Source organism: Rhagoletis zephyria, unplaced genomic scaffold (assembly GCF_001687245.7).
Source record: "Rhagoletis zephyria isolate East Lansing unplaced genomic scaffold, Rhagoletis_zephyria_1.1 Rzeph_scaffold_01097, whole genome shotgun sequence".
Taxonomy (NCBI): Eukaryota; Metazoa; Arthropoda; class Insecta; order Diptera; family Tephritidae; genus Rhagoletis; species Rhagoletis zephyria.
In genome coordinates this window covers 40,205-66,280 of record NW_016158181.1, presented here as the reverse complement: position 1 = coordinate 66,280, position 26,076 = coordinate 40,205, and the positions used below count along the sequence as shown (strand labels likewise).

At 33.3% G+C, this 26,076-nt stretch overlaps 1 protein-coding gene across 1 annotated transcript in view; it reads right to left on the bottom strand.

The window, feature by feature from the left end:
- Positions 1-26,076, bottom strand: part of GluRIIE (Glutamate receptor IIE) — a 50,100-nt gene that overhangs the window by 19,753 nt on the left and 4,271 nt on the right. The window contains exons 2-10 of the mRNA XM_017615903.1: positions 24,822-24,982; positions 24,532-24,748; positions 24,259-24,449; positions 22,615-22,813; positions 15,878-16,041; positions 9,913-10,143; positions 4,910-5,113; positions 2,586-2,670; positions 2,206-2,482 (exon numbers count right to left, since the gene is read on the bottom strand). Of these exons, the coding sequence (XP_017471392.1) occupies positions 2,206-2,482; positions 2,586-2,670; positions 4,910-5,113; positions 9,913-10,143; positions 15,878-16,041; positions 22,615-22,813; positions 24,259-24,449; positions 24,532-24,748; positions 24,822-24,982 (1,729 nt within the window). The remainder of the gene's footprint in view (positions 1-2,205; positions 2,483-2,585; positions 2,671-4,909; positions 5,114-9,912; positions 10,144-15,877; positions 16,042-22,614; positions 22,814-24,258; positions 24,450-24,531; positions 24,749-24,821; positions 24,983-26,076) is intronic.

Sequence of the window (26,076 nt, the reverse complement as noted above, 5' to 3'; positions counted from 1 at the left end):
TTTGTTTTTTATATGACAGAAAACATATTAAAAAATTATTTTAAGATTTGAGTTAGAATTCGAAGTGTATAAGTTTCTCTACGCATAGCACACACATGTGCGTGTGCTTTACATTAATAAAAAGAAAGTACACACATGTGCCCGTGCTTTTTACCAAACGGCACACACATGTGATGTGAGCAAATTTTTAATTTTTTATATGCACAGCACACGTGTGTGAGCTTAAAATGTTAGGATGTGCTGCACATGTGTGTGCAAATACGAACCCTGTATTTATTTCTTCAAAAAAAATTACAGCAAAAGCTAAGTACATTTTCAAGCGACAGAAATAATCAGCCTTATCATGAGTTTCATTTTCTCCGAACCGGTTCTCTTTTCACTTTCGGTTTCCATGGTTTTACTATGGGCGGATGACAAATTTTCGGGTGATTTGTTTTCAGGCGAAACTCAGGATAACATAGAACGAAAAATATTTCGTGTGATTTTTCTTGAGAGCTGGATTCTAAGCTTAAAATTGAAGTACGTTAATTATTCAGGATACATAGCTGAAGTAAAAAAATTTATGTGGGGTTTTAAATAAAATTAATGGCGCATAATCATAGTCAAGAAGAAGTAGGCTCTCAATTAGAGCGCATGTTTTAAAGTAATCTATAGATTAAGTGTATCATAGGCAGCTTTTCGCTTAGAGTCGACTCTAAAGTTAGAGTGACGAACAGCTGTTACTAAGGCGGCATTTGTCGGTATTTTTTAACCGACTTCCAAAAAAGGAGGAGGTTATCAGTTCGTCGGAATATTTTTTTTTTATCTATGTTACCGCATAACTTTCGACCACGTCAACCGATTTCGATAATTATTTTTGCATCGGAAAGGTAGTGTCTCAGAGGCGGTCCCATACGAAACTGGTCATCACGAAAACGATCATCGGATCATGAGATATATTTTTTTTATATGAGAATTGAAGTCGGGTTTTGTCGGTTTTTGCTAAAAATTAAATGTTTGTGAAAATTCTTTTTATGGATAGCAATAAAACGGAATTTCGGCATTAAAAAGGACCAAAAATTATAAGGAATGTCGGAAGAGCATTTATGACTGTTGATCGAAAATTGAATTGTAGATTAATCTTCGACAAAACAATCATAATTTCGATTATTTTGAATTACGTTATAAGTTTTAAGCAATTCTATTTTTAATTTTATGTACCTTTATTTTGTTAAGTTGGCTGCGACGTAGTAATTAACCGAAACAAACTCAAATATCAGGGTTGCACGTTGACATAAAGTGGGACATAAAGTAGCTAATTTATTATTTTTGTAATAGAACTTTGAGTTAAACCCGGTTTTTTTTTTTTTAAATAGCACTAAACTGACTATGATACTCATGAAAATAAAGTGGGTTCCATGGTACAATTATAACAGGTATTGTCTTCCCAGAAAGCGCATATTCCGATATGCCTTATTTGAAAAAACATCATAGTTGTCCACATTTAAGAGTTTACTGTATAAGTATTTTTTTTTTATAAACCTTCTTCCAGAGAACATATCGCACGTTTAATAATAAAGAGACGTAACTCAAAATCTAGGTTTTTGGAGATTTCATTACGCAATTAATAAGTAGAATATGTGCAGTCTAATAGATAAGCAAACTTCCCAAATATGGCGAAGATATATGTCTTCCATCTATCTTTTCGTATACCAAATGTATGAACTGATAAAACTTTGATTGCGTTTTCCCACAAAATAAAAATTTTGAAGTACTTTGTTATATTATTAAACGTACGATATGTATTGAATTTGTAAAAGACGAAAAATTAACTATTTGCTAAGTAAACAAATTCAAAATTTCCCTCGCTCTCTTTATTTCAAACGTTTTTTCTTTAATTTTGAGAAATTATAAAAATTAAATTGAGCGAAAACAAAGCCGACTAAAAGTAAAAGAATCGACATTGAATCGCGTTAAAATGAAAATACGGTAGGACGAATTTCGATGTAAAGCAAACTCTATGGGATGACAATACCTGTAATAATTGTACCATGGTGGGCACTCATTTTTTAGTATTACCCTAACTACATATGTAAATCTGGCTCTAACCTAGGAGTATGATTATGCCCCAATATTTTTACATACATACGTAGATAGGTAAATACATACATACATAGATGTATATCATGTGTATATATGCAGACATAACGTGCCGTTTTTACTTACTTTGGCTCCATTTCCGAACCTTGCTGTAGTAAAGCACCCGTAGTAAACCATAATGAGTTGCCAATTGTAAATTGATTTACTAGTTCGGTCGGCTCTTCAATGCATGGGTAGGGATTATCCCATTCAGAAGGTGAAAGACGTCCTAATATGAAAAAGCTGAATGCCACCAGGAGGAAGGACAGTCCCAAAAGCCACCACACCTCTTTGGAGAATGGATCCATAAATGTGAAAAAAGCTGGTGGGGCCTTTTGTGCCTTTAAATGTAGAATTGCTATGCCTAGTGATGAAATTCATACATACATACATATGTATGTTTGTATATAGTATAACCAGTTCTTAATTTTAACTTTTTATAGAATTTAACATAAATAAAATCTAACCCAAATTCATGAACGGTATGGAGAAGTCGACCACTTGCTGGCGTGCTGCTGTAATTGTTAAATCCGTGATTGCCAAATCCGCGCGCTGAAAATAGATGTAGTAAGAAGAGCTAAAATTAGAACTCCGGAGCAAGCTTTTCAGGCATTGCGGGGTTTGAAGTTGTCACAGGCACTTGACGTTCCTTAGCGAAACAGCGTAATATGATTCATATAAAAGCTGCGGCAAAAAATAATTGCTGCCATATTGATGAAATGTGATGTATTTCCCACCTTCACTTAGTAAAGGAGAAATATGAACTATGGGTACGGTGACCATCCGTTCTGTTTTTTGCAGGACCGTACTGTTATTCAAAGGTCTGTCCTGCGTGGTTTTTCGAAACAGAAAAACCTCAAAATGTACTGATTTTTTCCAGGTGTCCTGCCCTTGTCCCGCATTTTATTCGATATTTTAAAATAAAAAGCGGGAGTCCTTTACTTATCAACATATAAGCAATGTCGATAACTGATTGATAACTACATGAGGATGAGGCTGATTTTGAAGCTTCAACAAGTCAATGCGTTCTAAATTTTTTAAGGCCATAGACAATGGGAGACTACAAAATGAGCACCAGCTTTAAAAATCCCAGTAACACTGCTTTAAAATTTTTGATTTATCGCTTGAACCGAAGAAAGAAACGTTTTCTAAGCTAATTTTGGTTCGCTTAACACGTCAACAATACGCAATTTTCTTTTCAAAGAAGCGTTTTCGAGATTTTTTCGAAAAACCAGTTTTTTTGTATTTTTCGGAGCTATTCGTCAATATTAATCAACGTAATGGCCCAACAGTTCGAAAGTTATCGATGTGCCTCTTAGAAAAACATTTAGCCTGTGCCGATTTCAATGAAAAGTGTTACAAATGACCAAGTCGAAAAAAGTGAAATTTGCGATAATTTGTGAAAATTTCACACTTTTAGTTGATTCTATTTTACATTATTTTTAAAATTCGATATAAAAGTGAAATAAATACAGTAAACTTTGAGCCTAAGTAATGAAAAAGAGATATTCACGAATAACGTTTTTTGTGAATATCTCGAAAACGCTTCTTTGAAGAAATGGGTATTGTTTTCGTGTTCAACAACCCAAAGTTTGCCTAGAAAATACCATTTTACAGAGGTTCATTTCTCGTGTAAACTAGTGTAATTACAATATGTTGTATTATAATTTTACAAATATTCATTAAAAAAGATTAATACCAATGAAGAAAATGTGATTTATATTCAAAGTTTACATACATTCATATGTATTTACATACGTAGTATAAAAATAACAAAGAAAAAAATATATATTTTTTTTAATTATTAATCCAATTTCTATACTTGTATCGTCAACTGAAATGCAAAAGCGTAACAAACATCATCGTTGAAATGCTAAAAGTCATAACTAATAAAAAATTCAAAACGCACTTTTTGATTTATATGATGGTTTTCATCAAATTACATCATTTTATGAAAAAAAAATTAAAATATTAGGCACGACTTTTTCCCTTTCATTTACGATGTTATTACGTTTTGTTGCATTTCAGGTGACGATATGTATTTAGGTATATTTTTTCAAAAGTTGTCCTGCATTTCCAATTTTTATGGTCACCGTAACTATGGGACAAACATGGTAGGAAATAATAAATGTTATCCGATTTTGATGAAATTTGGTTTTCGCAATTTTTTTTTGGACCCAAAAGCATATATAACTTATCAGGAACAGATATTAAGAACTTTATTATTATCGATGACCAAAAAATGATGTGGCTGTGAGCCATAAAGGTTTCAGAATCACAGAAGGAAAAACTGATACACAATTTGTATCGATCTTGAAGGTAAAAGTATTGTTGAAAATAAATTTTTTTTTAAGAACTTACAGTTAAAAAAAGTAATCTTGTAACAATGATTAATAATAATAGTAGTCTATTATTACTAGTATATTTTTTTTGTAACTTAAGCGGTTGAACCCACAAACCCTGAAAGGTTTGGAATAGAGATGGACGCGGTATATCGGGACCAACGGTACTAATTTAAAATGGCTGGGAAGGGCGGTATCGAGAAGCTCTATAAAAATTGTCTACTGTTATATAGAGACAAAAACTAACGGCAGGCAAAATAGAATATTCAAGTATATGTATTATATAAAATGAATTTCAAAGTCAAAGTCGGGAGATCCACGGGACCCGCGGCATATATCCGAAAAACGTCCGGCGGGTGGGATCGGGATTGAATATTTACTCCCGCGTCCATCTTTAATTTGGAGGGATCTTAATTAAAATAGTTTATTTCATGGAGTTGGGAACTTACACCCATAATAATTTCTTTTAACATTCCTGATGTTGTATTTGTAGTAGCATTGTATGATCCATAGTCGTTGCCACCGTTCTTCAAAATAAAATCAAAGCCTAGTTTATCAGCGAGTTCTTTAATAAGATCGACGCCATAGCCTTCATATTGGCTGTTGCCTTCCAGTTTTTCATAGCTCTCCACAAGACTTGCATATGGTTTGTTCTAGTTTCGGTTGGAAAAAGAGAAGGTGTCAATGTTCATACATACGTAAAAATAAATAAGTACTTATGTACATACATATACATATAGTCAATATCTATACTGAGGGAAGTAAGTTCCCATTTTCAAAAGGATATCGTACGCGATTTTTTAGTATTGATACTCGAAAGGCTTTATATAACAACTGATTCCATGAGAATGATCTGGAGCATTATCATGGGGTTTGGAAGCACTGAGTTTAGACAACACTTTTCTACAAAATTATACATTTAAGTAATACAAAATGCATCAAAACAAGTAGACTACATCCAAATAGAATCAGATCTCATCAGATTAATAAAAATACCTAGTTTCTTTAAAAAATCTATGTTTAAAATTTTGTACCACAATACTAATCTATTGGATTTTAGCTTTAGAGATTATTTTGATTTAATTAATTTTTTATTTACTTATACAAATTTATTTTAAAAATTGCCAATGCGTAAAAACTTAGAAACCGAATGTTGCCATTTCGCAGCTTGTGAAATTGTATAGTGTTTTTGGGTTCAGTATTCAATTAACCAAAAGGAAAGTCATGCTACAATAATCGAAAAAAAAGATTATTATTGATTTGTTTGTAGTTTTATGTCATTAATTTCCTAGCCGATGTTAATAAGGGGCTACAATGTCACCTTGGAGTAGACAGTGCTTTTGGTTTTAGTTATATGTAGTTGCATTCGAAATCTATTTTTTGTTTGCACATATCCCAGTGGTCGAAATATTGAATAAGGTGACTAAAACATAAAGGTGTCATTGGAGCTGATTACGATTCTAGTTAGATGCAAAATATTCAAATTTAAAATGGCAAATCTAATATGGAGGAAGCCATACGAAGACATTCTGAGGAAGTTTAAAAGTGAGATTCGACGGCCAAAAAAAGCAGCATGGGAGAGCCATTGCCAATCGTTGGAGAGTATAAAGGACACCGCCAGGCTGAGTAGGCTTTTGGCGAAGGACTACTTGTCTCTACAGAGTCTGTGGAAGACTTACTCAGGTTGCTTGTTAACACCCATTTTCCGGGTAATTCTGAATAAGTGTTCAATCCGTGGTTTTCATCCCAAAACCTGGTAGGCGAGGGCACGCCTACGTCAAAGATTTTCGACCAATTAGCTTAAATTCTTTTGGTCTCGAAACTTTCCAGAGTGGTCTAGACGCGCACATTCGGCGGTTTTTCCACGGTGATGACATGTTGGTAGCACTGCGTACATATTTACAAGTACGATCCACTGAAACGACGCTTCATGAAGTCGTTAGAACAGTCGAGAGGTCTCTTGAATTTAAGCAATATACTCTGGCAGCCTTCTTTGACATTGACGGATTCTTTAACAATGTTCGGTAGCAGCTATCCAAAATTCCTGGAGGAGCTCGACGTCCAGGAGTCTATAAGCGCATGGCTAAGGACGATGCTTCGCAGCAAAACGATTTCAGCTGAATTTGGAAACTACACATTAACAAGTAATTTTTAGCAAAAAAAAACCGACTTAAAAAAATATATATATATATCTATATATTTCATGATCCAATGATCGGATCTAAACCAAATTAGTATTGGACCACCTCTGAGACACTACCTTTCCGTTGCAAAATTGGAATTATTGAAATCGGTGGACGTGGTGCAAAGTTATGCGGTAACATACATAAAAACAAAAAAAAAAAAAAAAAAAAACATATTCCGACGAACTGATAACCTCCTCCTTTTTGGGAAGTCGGTTAAAAAGGAGCGTTAGTAGGGGCACTCCTTAAGGTGGAGTGATCTCTCCTATTTTATGGCTTAGCACCATGAACTCAGTACTACTCAAGTTTAACCAGGGGGAGTAAAAGTAATGGCCTAAGCTGACGATTTAGTAATTTTAATAACCAGGTTATTCCCATCTGTGCTGAGTAACATAATGGATTGAACTTTAGCAGAGGTACGCGAATGGGCCGAGCAATGTGGCCTTAGAGTAAACCCTGAAAAAACAGAATTAATGCTCTTTACGGTCAGGACCAAGGTCCCTAGCTTTGAATTATCAAATCTGAGTGGACAAAGCAATGATCATCTAAACAAGCGAAGTATCTGGAAGTCAAAATGGATTCTAAGCTAAGTTGGAAAATAAATCTTGAAGAGATAGTAAAGAAAGCGAGCATTGCCTATACTGCTCCTGTAAGCGGCTTTTTGGGAAGATATGGGGTCTCAATCCAAAACTGATACTCTGGATCTACACGGTGGTTGTATCCGATCTTATGCTACGGTTCTCTAGTATGGTGGACAGTTATGAAGAACCAGTATAATCATGTAAAACTAGGCAGAGCGCAGAGGGATGTATGCATCGAAATCATAGGGGCAATGAGAACTTTCCTATTTCCTATAGGACTCCACATAAGGCACACCGCATCTCTATCGGTTTTATAACTCAGAGAACTGGGTGTATGGTAAGAAAGAACAATCGAGGGCATAGCAGTATATGTAATTTCTCGATTGTCATCAGAGTTGAGACTGGCTACTGATTATATACGACCTGCCAAATCCGTCGAGAGCCGACTGAGTTGGGGAACTTGATATCTCTACCTGGATACATCATCTGTACACCGATGCCTCCAAAATGGAACGCGGAGTTGGAGTACGTATTTACTCTAAATCTTTGGGAGTAAAAATATCAATTCATCTTCTCGGCTTTGCAGGGGTTTTCCAGGCATATATATACGCTATAGTCGAAGGCTGCCGTCTCTTAGAACTTAGTCGTTTACGTCACGGCGAGCGCGCAGTCTTTTTCTCAGATAACCAGGCGTTCATTAAGGCCTTGGCGTCTTTTGCAACAAGGTCACAACTATTCAAGGAGTGTAGGACACTTTTAAATTCAGTAAGTAGTCAACTCAATTTAGATTTAATTTGGGTCCCTGGTCATAGCAATATTCCCAGTGTCGATATGGTGGACGGGATCTCACCCCCGATTGGAACCTTATATAGAGATATCTTTTTACACAATCTTTAGAAATCGTATCAAAGGTGGCGCACGGCGGCAGGCTGCCGTATAACTCATGTGAATATGATAATTGTATACTGATTTTTCAAAGTATGGCATGCCATGATCCTCTGTAGCATGCGCCACTAAGGGTGAGAGTATATAAGCCAAACTACAATTTCAACAAAAATTAAATTCATTCCTTATCCCGCTTCTATCCCCAGCAAGGTGTATGAAAATAGTTCGTTAGGATAAAATGTTCCGACTTCTTCCCTCTTTATTGGCGTTTAACCGCCTAAGTGACTTTGACCGAGTCCAAAAGAGCACGCCAGTGGTTTCTTTTCTGTGCCAACCGACGCCGGTACGAAATGCTAGGTGAAACCAACTTCTTCTCCATCTGGTATTACCAACGCAGTGTATGCAATTTTTTTAATCTGTTACCACCATCGCGACCCGCGTAGAATACTTTCTGAACAGGAGCGTCACAACATGACAAAGCCAGCGTAGCAGCTCTATTCTAACTCGCCCTATGTATATACCGTTGTTAAGTTCCTACAGCTCATCGTTCCTCGTCTGCGGTACTCGCCATCGCCAACGCGCAAAGGTCCGTAAATATTTCTCTCGAAAAATCCAAAAGCCGCCTTATCAGATGTTTCAATTTTCCATGCTTCCGCGCCATACACCAGCACGGGCATGATGACCCAGCCAGAAAAAGTCCGAAAACCGATCCGAAAAAGAATGGATTTTTGTCCGTTTACCGATTTAATTTTCGGATACTTTGACGTTTCCCCCCTAAAGTGTGCGGCAGAACTACCGAAAATTGTTTGTGTAACGGATATTTTTTCGGCTGATTTTTCTGAAATTTGCTGATTGAAATTTTCGTTTAATACGCTTTTCTTCTGCACTTCATAGACACTTTTTCATGGTTAAAAAAAAAAAAATAAAATTAGGAACCGCCTGACGGAATTCGAACCCGGCACCTTCTGGAAGCTAACAAATACCGAAACGCTCCTCTACACGCTCAGCCACTACCGACTGCGCATGCATGCTGCTTTCAAATGTTTAGCTTGAACAAATAATTCAATTATTGATTTCAAATGACATCCAATATACAATACTTTCATTGACGTTTATAGTAAGATCAACTACGATTCTATTTGATTTTAATATTTTTTTTTGAAAGCAGTTTAAATGCTGTTCCGCCCAGCCAAAATATTTTCATTGGCGTCATTAATAAATAAACGTTGCTTTAAATGAACCACCAAATTCTAACTGAATGTATGGGATCAGGGCTGCCAACTAGGCTCAAACCGTGCAATTTTTGGCCGTACTTTACTTCTAATGGCACTTAATTTTTCGATTTGGCACAAAGTGCCAAAATGACACCTTTTAAAAATACAATACACTTTTGTGAAATCCTTTGCTTGTTCTTCTTTTTCTGAACTAAAATCTTCTAATTTCTATAGTGTATACAACTGGTTTATCTTATTTTGGAATTGGACTTTTGTTTTATGAATGTGTTTCTGGCTTTAATGCTCAATGGGAAGATTAAAAAAGAATGACACCTTTTTTGGCACTTTTATTTTTCTATTTGGCACATTTTGGCACTTTTTTATCCTCTATATAGCACTTCATACNTTGGCACTTTTATTTTTCTATTTGGCACATTTTGGCACTTTTTTTATCCTTTATTATGGCACTTCATAGCTAAGGATAGTTGCAGCCCTGTATGGGATAATAATATTGTTGTCTTTGTTACATTTAAACCATCTCTTTAATGCTATATTCTTTTATGTCTGTAATATTAATTTATCCATTTACCGGAACATTTAACAATACGATGAATGTTTTATTTGCAAGTGAATTATCAACGTTCTCTACAACAGAGTTTGTTTGTGGCACACGTTGAATGGTAAGATTTGAAATTTCATCCCAAGTTCCAATTTTCAAAATTCCAGACGGATGCAATTCAATCACATCTAAAGCATAGCCCTTGCGTATATTTCCTTCAAAGTAAATTTTACCTGTTATGGTCCTTTCCTTCAGATTGAGCTGTCACAAAAAGAATAAGAAGTAATTAATTCAATAAAGGTACGTAAGCATAGTTATAGTTAGTTATGTATGTGTTATAAATACATACATTGTACTTGTATGTACATTAGGGTGGTCCAAAAATGCATGTGAAAAATAAAGTCGGAGTTTTTATGCTTTAGGATTGTTCTATACCGAAAAAAATATATTCCATATTTTTTTTTTTTGAAATCAAAAATAGTTAGAGGTCGCTCAAAGCGCCCAAAGTTTTGCATGTATTTTTTATGGGGAAAAACAGTTTTTCCTAGAAATGGTATAGAATTCTCCGTTGTTGGTTGTGGTTGAAACTTAATAAACTCCTGCTTTTCGTGACTCGGCGCATAAATTAAAAATATCGTGCGGATGGACGGGAATGGAGGGTAAAACCGTTGGGATTATTATTACTAATCTGAGATTTTTTCCTGATAAAAGTGATAATGAGTGGAAAAAAGTTTTTTTTTGTGTTTCTGTATAATAAAAATGATACAAAGATACATTAATTTTTGGTTATTTTGTACAGAGCTTGGCATGAAAATTTGCATGATGATGGATATTTCTTACTGTATTTTAATTATTTTATATTATGTATTCATGCAAGGATTTTTTTTTTTAACATTTTTCCTTGAATCTAGAGCTTGAATTATATTATCCTGATTTATTTAACAAAATAAAAATCATGCCAGGAAGGGTTAAGCGAGAGCTTCAATGCAATTAATCGTTAACACGCAAAAGTTATCGCGAAGTCAGATTCTAAATTCTCTGACAGTTCCTTTTTTCCCCTATTCGGCTTTGCTTACTTGTACTTGAGAAATGTCAATACCGCCGGAATTGCGTAATTTGATATTCTATAATTCTTGGGTGGCAACGACAATGCTACCGCAACTTTAATCCTGTCAAATCATATATTTTTACAGTTTTACATAACTGAAGCACGTCTTTTTATCGAATAATTTAATATTGTTAAAAAATTTACTGATTTTACGGATTGTTTTATCCTCCTATTCGGCTTTGCTTGCTTTTACTTGAGAAATGTCATCGCCGACCGGATGGCGCAAACTTGTATCATGTATTATGGAACGAATTTCCGTCATCCCTTGTCATATTCGTTCCATAATACATCATACACCCACCCTGTCGGAAACAACAACAACCAAAAAGCAAACTTGTATCATTTGTATCATTTTTGACTTTTCAAGAGTAAATATATAAAGACAGATTAGTTTTAGTGGACTGATGGACAAGTAAGAAAGCTAAATTAATTTGAAGTGCAATAAATTTGTGGTCTGAGAACACACTTGACCACGCTCAAAATTTATTGGGCTACAAAACTGCATATTCAAAAAAGTTCTAAAAATCTGATTAAAAAATTGAAAATTTGCATAAAAGTTTATTTTCCTGAGTTTTTAACGGTTTAGAAATTATATTTTTATGTCTTTGAACTATTCTATGAACTATATTTTTATAAAAAATAGCAAAAAAATTAAAATAAAAAATATTGTATATCAAAAATATATTTTTTAATCCAGTGAAATTAATTAATGTTTACAACTTTTTCTTTCTTTATTGAAAAACTAGCCGGTCACGCACGCATACATATCTTTGCTGCAGCTATGGTGATTGCCGCTGACTTGCGACAACAAAAACAAAATTACTTAAATTCAGCTGTCTAAATGCACAATTTTGCCGTTCGTCAGGGTAAAATTTTAATCTGTATTTGTCCAGTTTAATTAAAATTAACTCAGTTCGTCTGTATACCATTTTATTTTGAGTAAATATATGCATATGTATGATATTTCTGCAAGCACATATGTACACTCCGCTTCACTTGAATAGGTACACTTTTTTCCTCAGATCTAAGCTTATATCTGAAGAAAACGCCTCTATTATTTGGTTTTATTCCACGTTTTATCAAACTACACGAAAATTATGCTTATTATTTTGATTCACTTGAATACGCCCAGTGGCTTTAACACAAGGAAAGGACTAGATTGAACCAAAAAAAAAAACATATCATTAATTTTAATTTCACTATGTATATAAATTGTCGCTTAAAGTACAAAACCGCGTATCCGTCATTCTGCAAAGCCGCGTAACTGGCATTAGCTGCCAAAAATTGGATTTGCTCACACAGGCTCTTGGCTCAATCCTTATCCCTTCGTCCTGAAATATACTGGCCAGGTATGCGATTGCTTTATAAAAAAGAGAACTATTTTGAAATATGAGTGTATTTACTCTCTAGAAGACAATTTACCAGGGACGGTTATCATTATGAGTAAAATAATTTAAATCAGCATTTAATCATTATTTTATGAGTTTATAATAATTATTATTGATTTTTATTTTTTTGCTCAGCGGAAATAAATAAAAATCAAGTAATAATAATTACTTTTGAGCGAAAAATTAAAACTCAAAAATAAATTATTATTTTTAATCTTTTATTGGTTAAACTCTAAAAATAAAAATCATTGTAAATTACAGTGGGACGTACGAAAAAAAATACTTGGGTATAAATAAAATTGTTTTACGACGATTACAACTTGTTAATTTTTTTGGGTAACATTTAAAAAATAATGATTATTTTCCGTCCCTGTAATTTACATAATTCACATACGCGGTTTTGCATTTTGTTGATACGCGGTTTTGTACTTTAAACGACGATATAATTCTAAAGGCACTTTGAAGCATCAAGAAAGAACAACTGCCAATCATCACATGGATTGTCTGATGCAAGCTGCGCAAAACATCTAATTCTTTATAGGACGAACTCTGAAAAAAATACGACTTTGCTACGTTATCCTCGTTTCTCTAGCTCCTATGGTGCGAATCGGTGCATATTCAAGAACAAGGTGCAAATGATGAACAAATGTCGTTAATACTTGTTTTGCATCAGTTATACGTAATTTTGGAAACTTGAAATATTATCTCAACGGATCTGGACTACGAGTTGTATAAAATTCCAGTCACGATTCTTTACGTTGTATAGACAAATTGATGACCTTTTTTTACATTTTCTAAACACAAGACACAGAGTAATCCGTAGTTCCTTTGTGGTGTCATTAACACCAACGTTTTTTGTTCGTTTTGGTCCACTATCTCGAAAATAAGATGCTGACCTCGTAAAGGGCTTTTGTTATTTCCGTCTAGCTTTTATGTTCTGGCCGCATTTCATGCAATGCTATGAGCCGGATTCAGCTGTCATAAACATTTGCATGCCCTTCAGTTTTATTTCCAACATATAGCTTACAAAGTCCTGGTACCGTGAAGGCTCTGTTTATGAATTTTCTTTAGTTATAAGTTCCTTGTTCCCATTCAAATGAATCAAATGAATAATCATAATTTTTGTGTAGTTTGATAAAAAGTGGAATAAAATCCAAAGGAATCAAGGTGTTTTCTTCATAATCACCACTCTTCTTCGAAATTAATCATTCTTCAAAATTAGATCAAAAATAATTTTCTCTGATGCCCACAAGTCCACATATACGCTTGGATCTTGAGGAAAATATGTGTACCTATTCAAGTGAAGCGCGGTGTATGATTAATGCCCCAATAGGCAAAATTTGGAGAATTTGTTGGCTTTTGATTTTGTTTAAAAACTTTCTACTTGTTTTTTTTTTACTGAAACTTTTTCAAAATATTTATGTGCTTATATATAATTTGTTTTTGGTTTTTGTTATTTAATAGAGTACTTTTTTACATATGAAAGTGCACTTTGTTTATCTAAAAATATTTGGACTAATGTAGGCGCGCTGTCAAAGTCAGCACTTGTGAGTGAAATGTTGTGGTCGATTGCAGAATTATAGAAATCGGTTAACGTGTACCACGGTTATGCGGTAACATACATAAAAAAAAAATATTCCACTGAATTGATAACCTCCTCCTTTTTTTGAAGTCGGTTAAAAATAAAACTTGTTAGCTGATTTTGTTTTTAATGGATAATGTATCATTGTAAGTTAGTTATTTAAATCATAAAAATGCGATTTTTTGCAGGTAATCTTGATATTGCCAGTGTGGAAGGATTTACTGTTTGGAGGGAAGAAGCCAATAACAGCCCAACCTCATATAAACAAAGGCTGTCTAAATTAATTTTCTGTGTCATCCGAAATTGGCTTCGTATTGCTTTTGCTAAGAAAAACACCATATCGGATCTCACGCAGAAAACAATTGGAAACTGAATTAGCTTTTTAAGCGCACTGCCAGGTTTTTAAATTAAATTATTATTTATGTGCATATCCTATTAAATTAAATAGCATATTTTTCTTTCATACGAATGTTAAAAAAAACTGCATTAAAACCTTTGGTAAAAAACGCAAATTACAAAGTTTCCCCTTTAAACCGCTACGGTTGGATATTCGGCATCATGAATAAAAATTAGCTCAAGTACCGACTCGATTTTCAGTACAAATTCCTGAGCTTGAACTCACTTGATGGAGAACTATCGACAGCCCTATCGATGGTTTCATTTTTCGAATTTTTCTAAACACTATCGACAGTTGTAAATTGTTCACATTGTTCGAATTGGACTATAAAAGATACGTATATGTTGTGACCTACTGTGTTTGTTAACATGTTACTAGTGGCTTTCGTTATAAAGTGTGTTATTGAAGTACACGATCTCGTTTGGTTTTTCACAAGTTATGTATATGTGCCAACTTTTTGTTTATTCAAATAATTTGTATGGTTTTTCTAAGTTTTTTTCTGAAACTTGAACTTGAACTACTTGTTTAATAAAAAGTTCCTCAAACACAAGATGCGCTCAACTTTTAAAAGTGATAAAAAATTTTAAATAAAATAATGCAAAAAAAATAATTTTTTTAAAGAAGCTTTTATTTAACATGTATGTATAATCAAAAGAATAAAGTAAAATAGTGTAACAAAAGATTTTTTAGCAAGAAAATTTTGTTAAAACTGCACCAAAATGAATAAAATATAATAAGTTAAGCTTTCATTAGAGCTTCCCTTTCACTATTTGGCTTTTAGTAATTTTAACGAAAGCTTTACTTATTTGGTTTTATTCATTTTATTGCAGGTTTAACAAATTCCACTTACTTTTTTCCCAACAGTATTTTTCTTCCACATGGTGCATATACTTATTTTCAGTTTTCTTCATGACTTCGGTAATTAACGATTTTTCTGCAAAAGAATTATGTGGTGACGAGCCTATAACTGTTATCTTAATTATATCCCACGAATTGAAAAAAAATATGAGAACAAAAGTTTGTTTTGAAATTTTTGTAATTTTGCAATTCTTGAATGTAAATATTTCGCAAAAATAAGCTGATACGATTTTAGTGCAAATGGATTTCGGTTAGGTAGGTGATAACGAACAAAGTTGCATTTTCAATTTTTGTCGTACGTTTTAGTGGACTTTTAACTAATTCAGGAACAGTGTGATAAAGCCAAATTTCAGACTTTGTAAAAAAATTATGAAAATTCTGCAAAGTTTGACCAATATATCTAACTTCTTTATCAGCATGTTTAGGCAAAATTTTGGTATTAAAGTTTGTAGCCCATCAAATTTTAGTATAACAAAGTGCAAATTTTAAGTATCTAGGCCGCTGATTTTTCGCATTTTTGTAGTTGACGGTGCTACGCATTTTTGTTTTCATATAAAAAAGTTACACAGCTGATTTAAAAAAGGAATTTGCATATTAACAGAATAAAAAATGATTCAATAAATTAAAGTGGTGTCAGATAATAAAAAATCAAAGAAAAATACCGTTCTCATATAATTTTTGAATGTGGAGCCATCATCTAGAACGCTTTCACTCCGATCACTGCAGTTTAAAGGTGCGGTTTGCACCGTTAAATATTTCGTAGTTTCCGCAAATAGTTGAACAGAGTCGTAAATCAAAGCCATGGAAAGTGTTATGGGACAGGATCCTAAAATTAAGAGAATTTGATTAGTGTCAATGTTGAAGGCACCGTGGCCGAGTGGTTAGAGGTGCGTACTTTTACCTGGCAGAACCCTAGCTCGATTCCGAGCAACATTTAAAAAGGTTTTTTTTCTTGAAGCAGTCGTTCTTCGACAGTAAGTAAAAAAACCTTGAGTGTATATCAGCCAATAAAAACGTCATGTAACTTATGTATAATTAAACCACTTTCAAAATAGGAACCCTCTTAAAAATTAATTTCGAACTAAAATTTGTTATAAATATTTCATATAACTGATGAATTAAGTGGAAATTTATTTTTTAAACACGTGGCAATCCTCCTAATATAGTTCTTAAATAAAGGATTTTAAGCCCATTTCCATTGATAACCAACGTTTAGTAATTCATTTAACTTATTAAATAATTTTAGTTTAGCCCTTTAAACTTAAACTTTAATCTTTTTTTTTTACATGTGGCAACCCTCCTATACGTAGTTAATTTATAAAGCCTTTTCTAAACCATTTCAATTGATACCATTATTTAATAATTGATTTAACTTGTTAATTAATTTGCGCTTAATTTCTTAACCGGTGGAAACTTTTTTTCGACAAACACTTGACCAAAATCTGAGCGCTGTAAGTTTGTGTTTTAACGCTTATTTCATAATGAAAACGTATACACATTACTATAAATAACGCTCTTATCTATACTTTCTTTCGCAGAATAATACTTTATTTGAATTCCAAAAATGAATGCTGCGGCCTTTTCCAAAATACTGCATTTATACTTTATTTGCCGTCTAAATTTTTTGTTACACAGTGTTCGCGGAAACACGTTTAAAATGCATATGTATACTATTATGTAAACAAATAGGGACACGATATCTTGACCAGCTTTGATTATTTTCGTTTCGGTTTTTTAATGTTTAATAATTTTTTATTAAAGTTTAGTTAATTATAGTTAATACCATATAAATCCACATTCGAAACTTTGTAGGGAAATACATAAAACAAAAATGCCACAACAAAAAACTTTGTATTCATAATTTTTAGAAATTTTCCAATTATGTAGTTCTGTAGCTTATTATGGCGCAAGTTTCAATGGGCTAAGAATTCGCGTTGATATTTGTTTATTTTTTTGCAGACGGCAAAAAAGGAATCAAAATTAAACAGTATTCTTTAGACACTTCAAACTAGAATAAGCCACTTTTTTGAATTCTTATTTTTGTACAAAGTGAGAAATTTGGATTTACATGGCTTTTGTTAGACATATCATTTTGTCTCGGGGCGTACAATAAAGGAATACCTGGTATTAAGTGTACCCTAATAGGAATTCCTTTATTTTATTGGGAAACTGTTTCTGTAATGTACTGTAAAAAATCCTTTTATTTTTAAATGGAGATAATGCGAAACGGGATTTTCGCGCAGTCGGCCGCTGTGGTGTGGTGGTAAGCAGTGCGCGCTTTCACTCATCAACACCTGGGTGCAAGCCCTGGTCAAAGCAACATCGCAAAAAATATAGAAAAAGGTTTTTTCTTAACAGCGGTCGTCCCTCGGCAGGCAATGGCAAACCTCCGAGTGTATTTCTGCCGGGAAAAACAGCTTCTCATAAAAATACAATCGCCGTTCGGAGTCGGCGTAAAACTGTAGGTCCCTCCGCTTTGTGTGACAACATCAAGGCGCACACCACAAGTCGGAGGAGAAGCTCGGCCAATCACTAACATATGTGTAAGCGCCAATGTATTACTATTATTATTATTAATATTCTGTTTTTTATCCGAAAAAAGAAACGAGCGTTAACTATACATCTCGAGCGTTTACGAGATACAAGCTTCGATTAGCAGGGAAGCAGACAGATAATAGAGAACAAAATTCGCCAACTATCGATTTTTGTACGGGCTATCCGATTGTAATATGAGTTTTCCAGAATTCTCCCATTTCTATGGTGAACATTTAAAAAGAAAATTTAACTTAAATTTTTCACAATGAAGGTAATTTTTAATATTGTTTTAAGTCATCTCAATAGTAAAATGATGTTTTTCAACATAGAAATCAAGAATTTTTTATATTTTCGGGTAATAATATGTTTCAGAGTGCGCGAGACCAGTCGCTAGTGCGCATCAGTATATCGTCGTTTAAAGTGCAAAACCGCGATCAACAAAATGCAAAACCGCGTATCAGCAAAATGCAAAACCGCGTATGTGAAGTTGTAGAAATTATTTTCTAGAGCGTAAAAACACTCATATTTCAAAATGGTTCTCTTTTTTATAAAGCAATCGCATTTCTGGCTAGTATATTTCGGGACGAATGCATAAGGATTGACCCAAGAGCCTGTGTGAGCAAATCCAATTTTTGGCAGCCAATGTCAGTTACGCGGTTTTGCAGAATGACGATACGCGGTTTTGTACTTTAAACGACGATATACACATTTGATGTTGCCTTTTCATGCCTTTTTTAAGATATTTGCCTATTGTACCTTTAAAAAAGTGATTACAGCGAGGAAAAATATGCCTATAAAATGTGACTATAGACAGCCGAATGTCACAAAATAAAGCGAGAAAGCTATTTTATTACTTAATTTATTGTGCCATTCTTCATCCCACCAGCTTGTACCGAGTATACGTTCAAATTTAGAAGTCTGAGAGTAGGTCAAATTTTACATATTTTTGACACTGCCTTATTTGAATAATTGCCAAAAAAATTTTACTATAAGGCAGCCGAATGTCAGAAAATTGAGTGAGAAAGCTGTTTTATTACTTCACCTGTTTATTGCGCCATGGTTCCATGCAAACATTTTAAGGTTTTCCAGCAATGTTTTCAACATATTAAAAAGCATGAAGATAAAATCCATACAAAAGTGCTATGTCTAATTTCTTCTTAAAGACGACTCTTTTCCTATATTTTGCAGATACATAAAAGTAAACTGCACAACACTGAAAAAAACTCAAATTTTAATGAAAATTTGCTTTAACAAACATTCAAAACCAAACGACATGACATTCCAAGAGTACCGAAATATAGAAAAATAACAGCTTATAATAAAAACAAAACAAGTTGAAGTTTGAAAGTTTGGTTCTCACGTGAGCAACGTCAAAATGGCTTCTACCTGTATTTGTGTGCCTTGAATTGTAGTATGCATGTTTTTAGTCCATTAAATTCTAGTAATAAAGTGCAAGTCTCAAGATGCTAAGAATTTTACGATTTTCTTTTACCTTTTTTTGGCGACCGTCGCGATGGTGTTATTATTTTCTTCCATACAAAAAAAAAAAAAATTGACGAACATAATAACTTTGTATGTACATTTCGAGGGCTTATATTCAATGCCCTCTATCTGCATTTTTCACAAAAATGAGATTCTGATATAAAAATCCAACTAAGACTTAACTGTCATCGGTGATATTAATGCTGACATTGTATAACGCATCATCCACTCACCCACAAGGGTACAGAGAGTGGCAGCTAGCCCATGTTTACTATATCTTATAACTCCTTATTCCTAAGTAAAATTACAGCACATGTCAAGTTTCAGCGAAGTCGGTGCACGTTAACTATTATTTTCAGCTAGCTCTATTTAGCCGATACACTGTGCGTTGTCAGCAAAACAAAAAAAAAAGGAAAATCAACGGTAATTTGTAGACTCTTCAACCTAGGGAATCGTCCTGGTGATTTTTAACCGACTTCAAAAGAAAGGAGGAGGTTATCAATTCGTCGGAATAATTTTTTTGTTTTATGTTACTGCATAACTTTGGACCACGTCAACCGATTTAGATGGATGATGAGGAAATTAACGGTACTCCTAAATTTGAAGTTGGTTATGTGTACGGTATGGTTGGATTTACATAGCTTTAGTTAGACCGTATCATTTTGTCGCGAGTTGTACAAAGTTTACGCATATTATCAGGAATTTCTTTTGTTTTATTGAAAAACTGTTTTAAAAAGTTCTGTATGTACCTACTTCAAAAGACGCTTCTTTTGTGAAAAGGATTTTTTTGCAACAATATACAGTTTTTTTGTCTGAAAAAACATGCGAGGGATATTAATGCTCCATTGAAAGGAAATTAGATAAAATTTTTTAAAACCGCCCCCATAATTAAAAAAAATGTTTAAAAAAACGCCATTTGGTTTTTAATAAGTATTAAGAAGCGCTGTTAAATCCTTTTAAATAGTTTGCAATTTATTGTGTAAAAATTTTAAATTCATCTATACACAAACATCTGAGAAATAACGAGTTAAAGTGTAAATCTTGTGAGAATTTTAATTCTGGCAAGCGAACGGAGCGGAAGTGACGCGCCTCACCCTCCCTTTTTTACAAGCTTTTATTATATGTAGCTAGGACATACAAAGTATGTTCGACAATCTCTTTGTATGGTGAAAATGAGCAACACCTTCCATAAAAAGAATGGTCAAAAATTAACGGTAAGTTCTAAACTTTCGCTTTGTTATACTTAAATTGAATGGGCTACCAAACTGCTTACTGAATGTTTCTAAGAAATTAATTAAATTTCCAAATTTTTTCACATAAACCCGTATTAATGGCACGAGTTGGTCCATAATTAGAATATATCTAAAAGCTTTCTTAAATAAATAAAAAAAAACAAAAAATATTACTTACCACCGATCTGTATTTGTAATATTTATCTATATTATAATTACTTTCAATATTTGTAGTAAGATTTAATATTCTATTGTTGTATGTATTTTATTTGTAATTTGTAATTTGTATGAACTTGTTGTACCAGAACGGGCTAAGTCTTATTGTACTAATGTTTTTGAAATAAATGAAATGAAATGAAATGAAATATGAAAAGGAACAACTCCAAAAACAAAGACTCGGATAGCCTATACGAAAATCTATAGAAATCATAGTTGTCGAATTTGTTTTCTTAATTTCTGCCTGCTTCCCAGCTAATCGAAATGTGGCTCGTTTTGCACCACTGAGCGCGACTAAACATTTGACGACCAATATGTGTAATGCCGTAATTATCTACAATTCAACTAATTCGATTCGTGTGGACCGGAAATTGGTTTTAGGTCAATCCATCGCAGAAAGTAGGGTTGAATTATTTTTAAGACAGAAAAACCGATTGATCACGTTCGAAAGGGATGCAATGGAACTAGTGTACAGGGTGTCCGTTATTTGCCAAGTTTGGTTATTTTTCGTGATTTTAAGCTTATCAGCCATGCTCCCATTTTCGGAACCGCAAATATTTTTCGTTTTACTTTTCAAATCGCAAAATTACGTGCTCCAATATTCGCAAACCGGAAAATTTTTGCGGTTTCAAATCGGTTGCCACTGAGACGGTGGAATAAAAATTAAACATAAATAAAAAGCTAGCTTAATTTAAATTTATTTTTTAATATGCCCATTATCCTACAATTAACTTTGTTTGTGGATGTTATTTGTCAATTTACTATTTATTATACACTTCTAATTTTTGGGCAACGAAAATTTGTCGAAGTAACGAAGATTTACGATTTGGTGCATGATACATGTGCAAGGGATGGCTTTTTAGAAGCAAAAAGTTGCGAATTTAGGAGCAACCAAAAAAAAAAAAACACGTACGATTTTTACGAAAACACGAGCAAAACAAGTAAGTGAAAATGGGAGCACGGCTGTATGTTCTAAAACTATGCTTAAAAAAAAATAAATAAATAAGCAACGAACAACGGCTATTAGAAAAATCTACACGTATTCATAATTTACATAAGTGTTATGTGTTATGTTCAGTGTATGCGGTTTCGAGAATGGACCCAACCAAGTAATAGTCACGCACAAGTCTATCCACACGTACGGNTTTTTACGAAAACACGAATCGCAAAAGTAAGTGAAAATGGGAGCACGGCTGTATGTTCTAAAACTATGCTTAAAAAAAAATAAATAAATAAGCAACGAACAACGGCTATTAGAAAAATCTACACGTATTCATAATTTACATAAGTGTTATGTGTTATGTTCAGTGTATGCGGTTTCGAGAATGGACCCAACCAAGTAATAGTCACGCACAAGTCTATCCACACGTACGGCGTACCATGATAAAAACATAGCAAGGTATAACCGTTCTCTCAATTTGTCGGCCATGATTTTTTTTTGAAGTTTGCCAACATTTTAAAATCATATAAAAGTGAAAATAAAAAATTGAAATTGTTCGAAATTGTTGTTGCTTGAGATTGAAAATGAAAATGTGTGTGTGAGTTTGTGAGTAAATTTAAAAATTAAATTGTTTGGAAACGTCAAGAGTCTTAAAAGTGACTCTCAGCGGTTCTACCTTACTATATTTTTATCATGCGGCGTACGCTAATTTTAAAAAAGTATGTAGATTTTTTGTAAACATAGAAGACAATTAATTGATTTATCTGAATTGGAAACTCGAATGACTATCTCGCTCGATTTTATTCCAAGTATTTTTGTTTTCCTAAGGTATAAATTAAAAAATACCTAATATTGAAAAAAGTTAGAAAGCCAATAAGGAGACTGGATATGTTAAAATTTTGTCCTAATGAAATCGGGGCTAAGCTGGTAGATAATGTGTTTGGTCATATATATTTTGTGTGTTATAATTACAAAACAAATGCATTGCCTTTACCATTTCTTAAATTTTCTGGCGTAGAGTCGTAGCCCATCTTTTCCATGATCTCTTGAACTGCGTATTGCTCGGGTGAAAATACTCTAAAGCTTGTTATGTTTGCCTCAGTATATTTAAATTGATCAAGATCGAAAGCTTGAAAATCTAAATTAGCGATAATATATTTATAGTCCTCATTTATGATGCCAACTTGTTGAGCCTGGAATTTGAAAATAAACTTATAAAACAATAGTGGTATTCACCAAATTGAGCACGTGGCCTGGCACTCTGGAAAAAGAGCAGATTAGCTCAAGCAACGACTGTTGGAACGGCTGCCAGGCCACTTGCACAAATAGGATCACTTTTTCAAAGAAAACTAATTTAGATTTTAACGTACATACATATCGCTGATTACTTCAATAGTGACATAACCAGTGATCGGACTTCTACCACATTGTGGTAGATCTACCACTTTTTTGAGCATCCACCACATCTACCACACAAGGTCTGAAATCTACCACATATTCGCATTTTTCAGTAGTAATAATTAAGTTTCACATGATTTTCCTTATTTTTTTTTAATTTTAAGAGCAAAAATTGTCCAACACTAAATACTATGTGATAACAAGTAGGAACACGATATTGAACCGAAAGTATCGATATAATACTCATTTAAAGTATCGCTACCCATTATCGGGTACCCATTAATATAGTAATAAAAAGGCTCGATATTCCAAATATCGAAACAAAATTAAAAAATTTAAATCTGAATATTGGTCTAATTTTCTAATAAAGAATTAACACTTTGCACTTTAATAAGTACATCAATAAAGGCGCTCCACATTGCAACCTAAGATAGTACACACTTCTGCTTTACATATAAATTCCAAAGTAAGTTAGACGGTTATAGTACGACATAGACTTGCAAGAAATGGAAGCATAGCTAGGGCTAAAATTTGTTTAAAAACAATATTAACAACAAAACTTTCAATAGAAATTTTAGTAAGGTAGCGTCATGTCAGATACTTCGGCTGATAAAAAAACAGGACAGATTTTTACATTTTGGAATTTGGAAAATTAGCCTTAAATATTTCAAATATTACTACAAAAAGTTTTATACAAATAGTTTTGCCCAATTCCCAGAGTTTTCAAATTTTGACGTTTTAATTTTATTTTCTAATATTTTGTCATACAAATGTCATGCCACGCCAGATTGGAAATACCCAATACAATATATCATTATTCCCATTAACTTTGTAATGTACATTTACGATTCGATACTATACAAGAGCTCTGGTACTCGATTCTAAAGTTTTCAAAGCGTTGTTTACTTTTACTCGAGAATTGTCAAAATCGGCAAAACCCAATTTAAAAATTTTGCAGTTCTTTTGAATTTTTGTAAAAAGTTTGATCCAAAACCTGAGATCTGCCACATTTTTTCCAAATCTACCACATTTTTTTCCAGAATCTACCACACAGAATTTTCGCTAAGTCCGATCACTGGACATAACTCAAAACAGCAGAACTCCCATAGTAAACAAGAACTGTATATTTTGTTCTAGTGAGATACTGGTAACTGGTACAGCCATGAGGTATGTATGTATTTTTTGGATTATGATACAATTGAGGTAAATAGCGATCTGCAGATATTGACATTGTACTCACCTGCCGTAAAAATTCCGGCATCGTGTCCGATGAGCCGGCAACAACGATACGACTATCACCGGATTTCCTTACACGCATCAACCCAGTTTTATAATTTCCATTTAGTTCCATATCGTAACGTAAAACCGTTATGGTTGGACCATTATTGCCATAGAAAGCCAAGATACCATTAAGTATATCTAAATATTCAACTTGGGGTACACATGGAGAAAATAGGTATATTAATGTAAATACATAACTTTTACACATTCAATATGAAAAGTATTTGGTTACCAGATTCATATAAAAATATAAAACGTGACCATTCATAGGCAGATAGTAAAAAATATAATGCTTTTGATAAGTCTAAAGGATGTGGATATAAGTTAAAAGCCTCTGAATTCTCGTTCATATCTGAAAAGAAATAGGGCACATCTTTGGTATCGCAAATCGTGGACAAATGTTTGGCGGTGTGCCGTGAGGAGGGACCAAAAATTCCCCCCACACCATCCTGAAAAAATGTAAATACATTAAATACAAATAAAAATCTTAATACTATGTATACACATAGTGCCTTTGTTTACCTTTAGAAGTTTACATAATACACCGTAAGCTTGAAAAGAATCGCCATAGTTCATCTCCTCTTTCACAGCTTTTAGAGGAGTCTCTAACTCTGCATTGGCAACCTCAATTGCATGTTCAAAAATTAGACCCATTTGCTCGGTGTATTGGTCAGTTATTAAGCCTATGTAAAATTAAAAATGTAAGCGCATACTTTTCTATTGCATGAATCTGCGACATTTGACAAAACAACCTCTTTCAAAATGACAAATTTTTTAGGACGGCGAAAGCGATGAAATGCTTTCTAGTTACAACAAAAATTTGTTAAAACTGGACACATATCAGTAAATAAGCGTTTTTCAATAAATCTTTTTCATATTAATATCGCCCCTAACAATACTTCTTTAAATAAATATAAAAAATCATCTTAGCCCACACGCGTGGTTTAGTCAAATGTCATTTGACGACTGTATAATAAACAAATTAGTACAGTCGAATGGTAGTTTAAGATTGCAATACAATGCACGAATTTAGTTATACATAGAATTCAAGAGGGGGTTATAAAAAGAAGTTAAATCTGAATTTGCAGTGCTGTGCGAATATTTTTTGCTAAGTTATGCAAAAAAACGTTTTTCTTCATATTTTCCCGAATATCTCGGCTACTATTTGCCGCACGCAAGAGAACGATATATCATTCTGTTTGTAAAGAAATTCCTCATATTTTTTCATACAAACAATTTTTTCGTTAAACAAATAGATAACCAACTATTAAGCAGCAAAGTGGAAAATTTATTTTTTGATGTATGTTTTTCGCAAATTACTCAGTTCCTTCGCATTTTTACACGTAATAGTCCAAATACTTTTTTGAAATAAATATCGATGATCCAATAAGGCAGCCTCTGGCAAAAGGTCTCAATGTAAGGCTCGATTGTACTTTTAGAAATTTGGAAAAAATCTCACTGACCAAATTTTTGGATTTTCGGTCACAGACAGTTGCACATCAATTTATTTTTTAATGCTTAAAACTATTGTTTTAGATTTTGGTGAATATCTCGGAAATTTCACGCGCACTTTTAAGAAAAGAGAGAAATTGACTTCTGCAAAATTTATATAATTTAATTTAATTTTGTTGTAAATTGATTTGCCACATAATGCGTGAAAAATTATTTGTTTATAATATCTTTATTGAGCTTTATACCACGATTGTTTATTAGGAAAAATTGAAAAAGCAACAAAGTCTAAGCGGTAGAAGTTATAGCACTATTTCGGAGATCACCA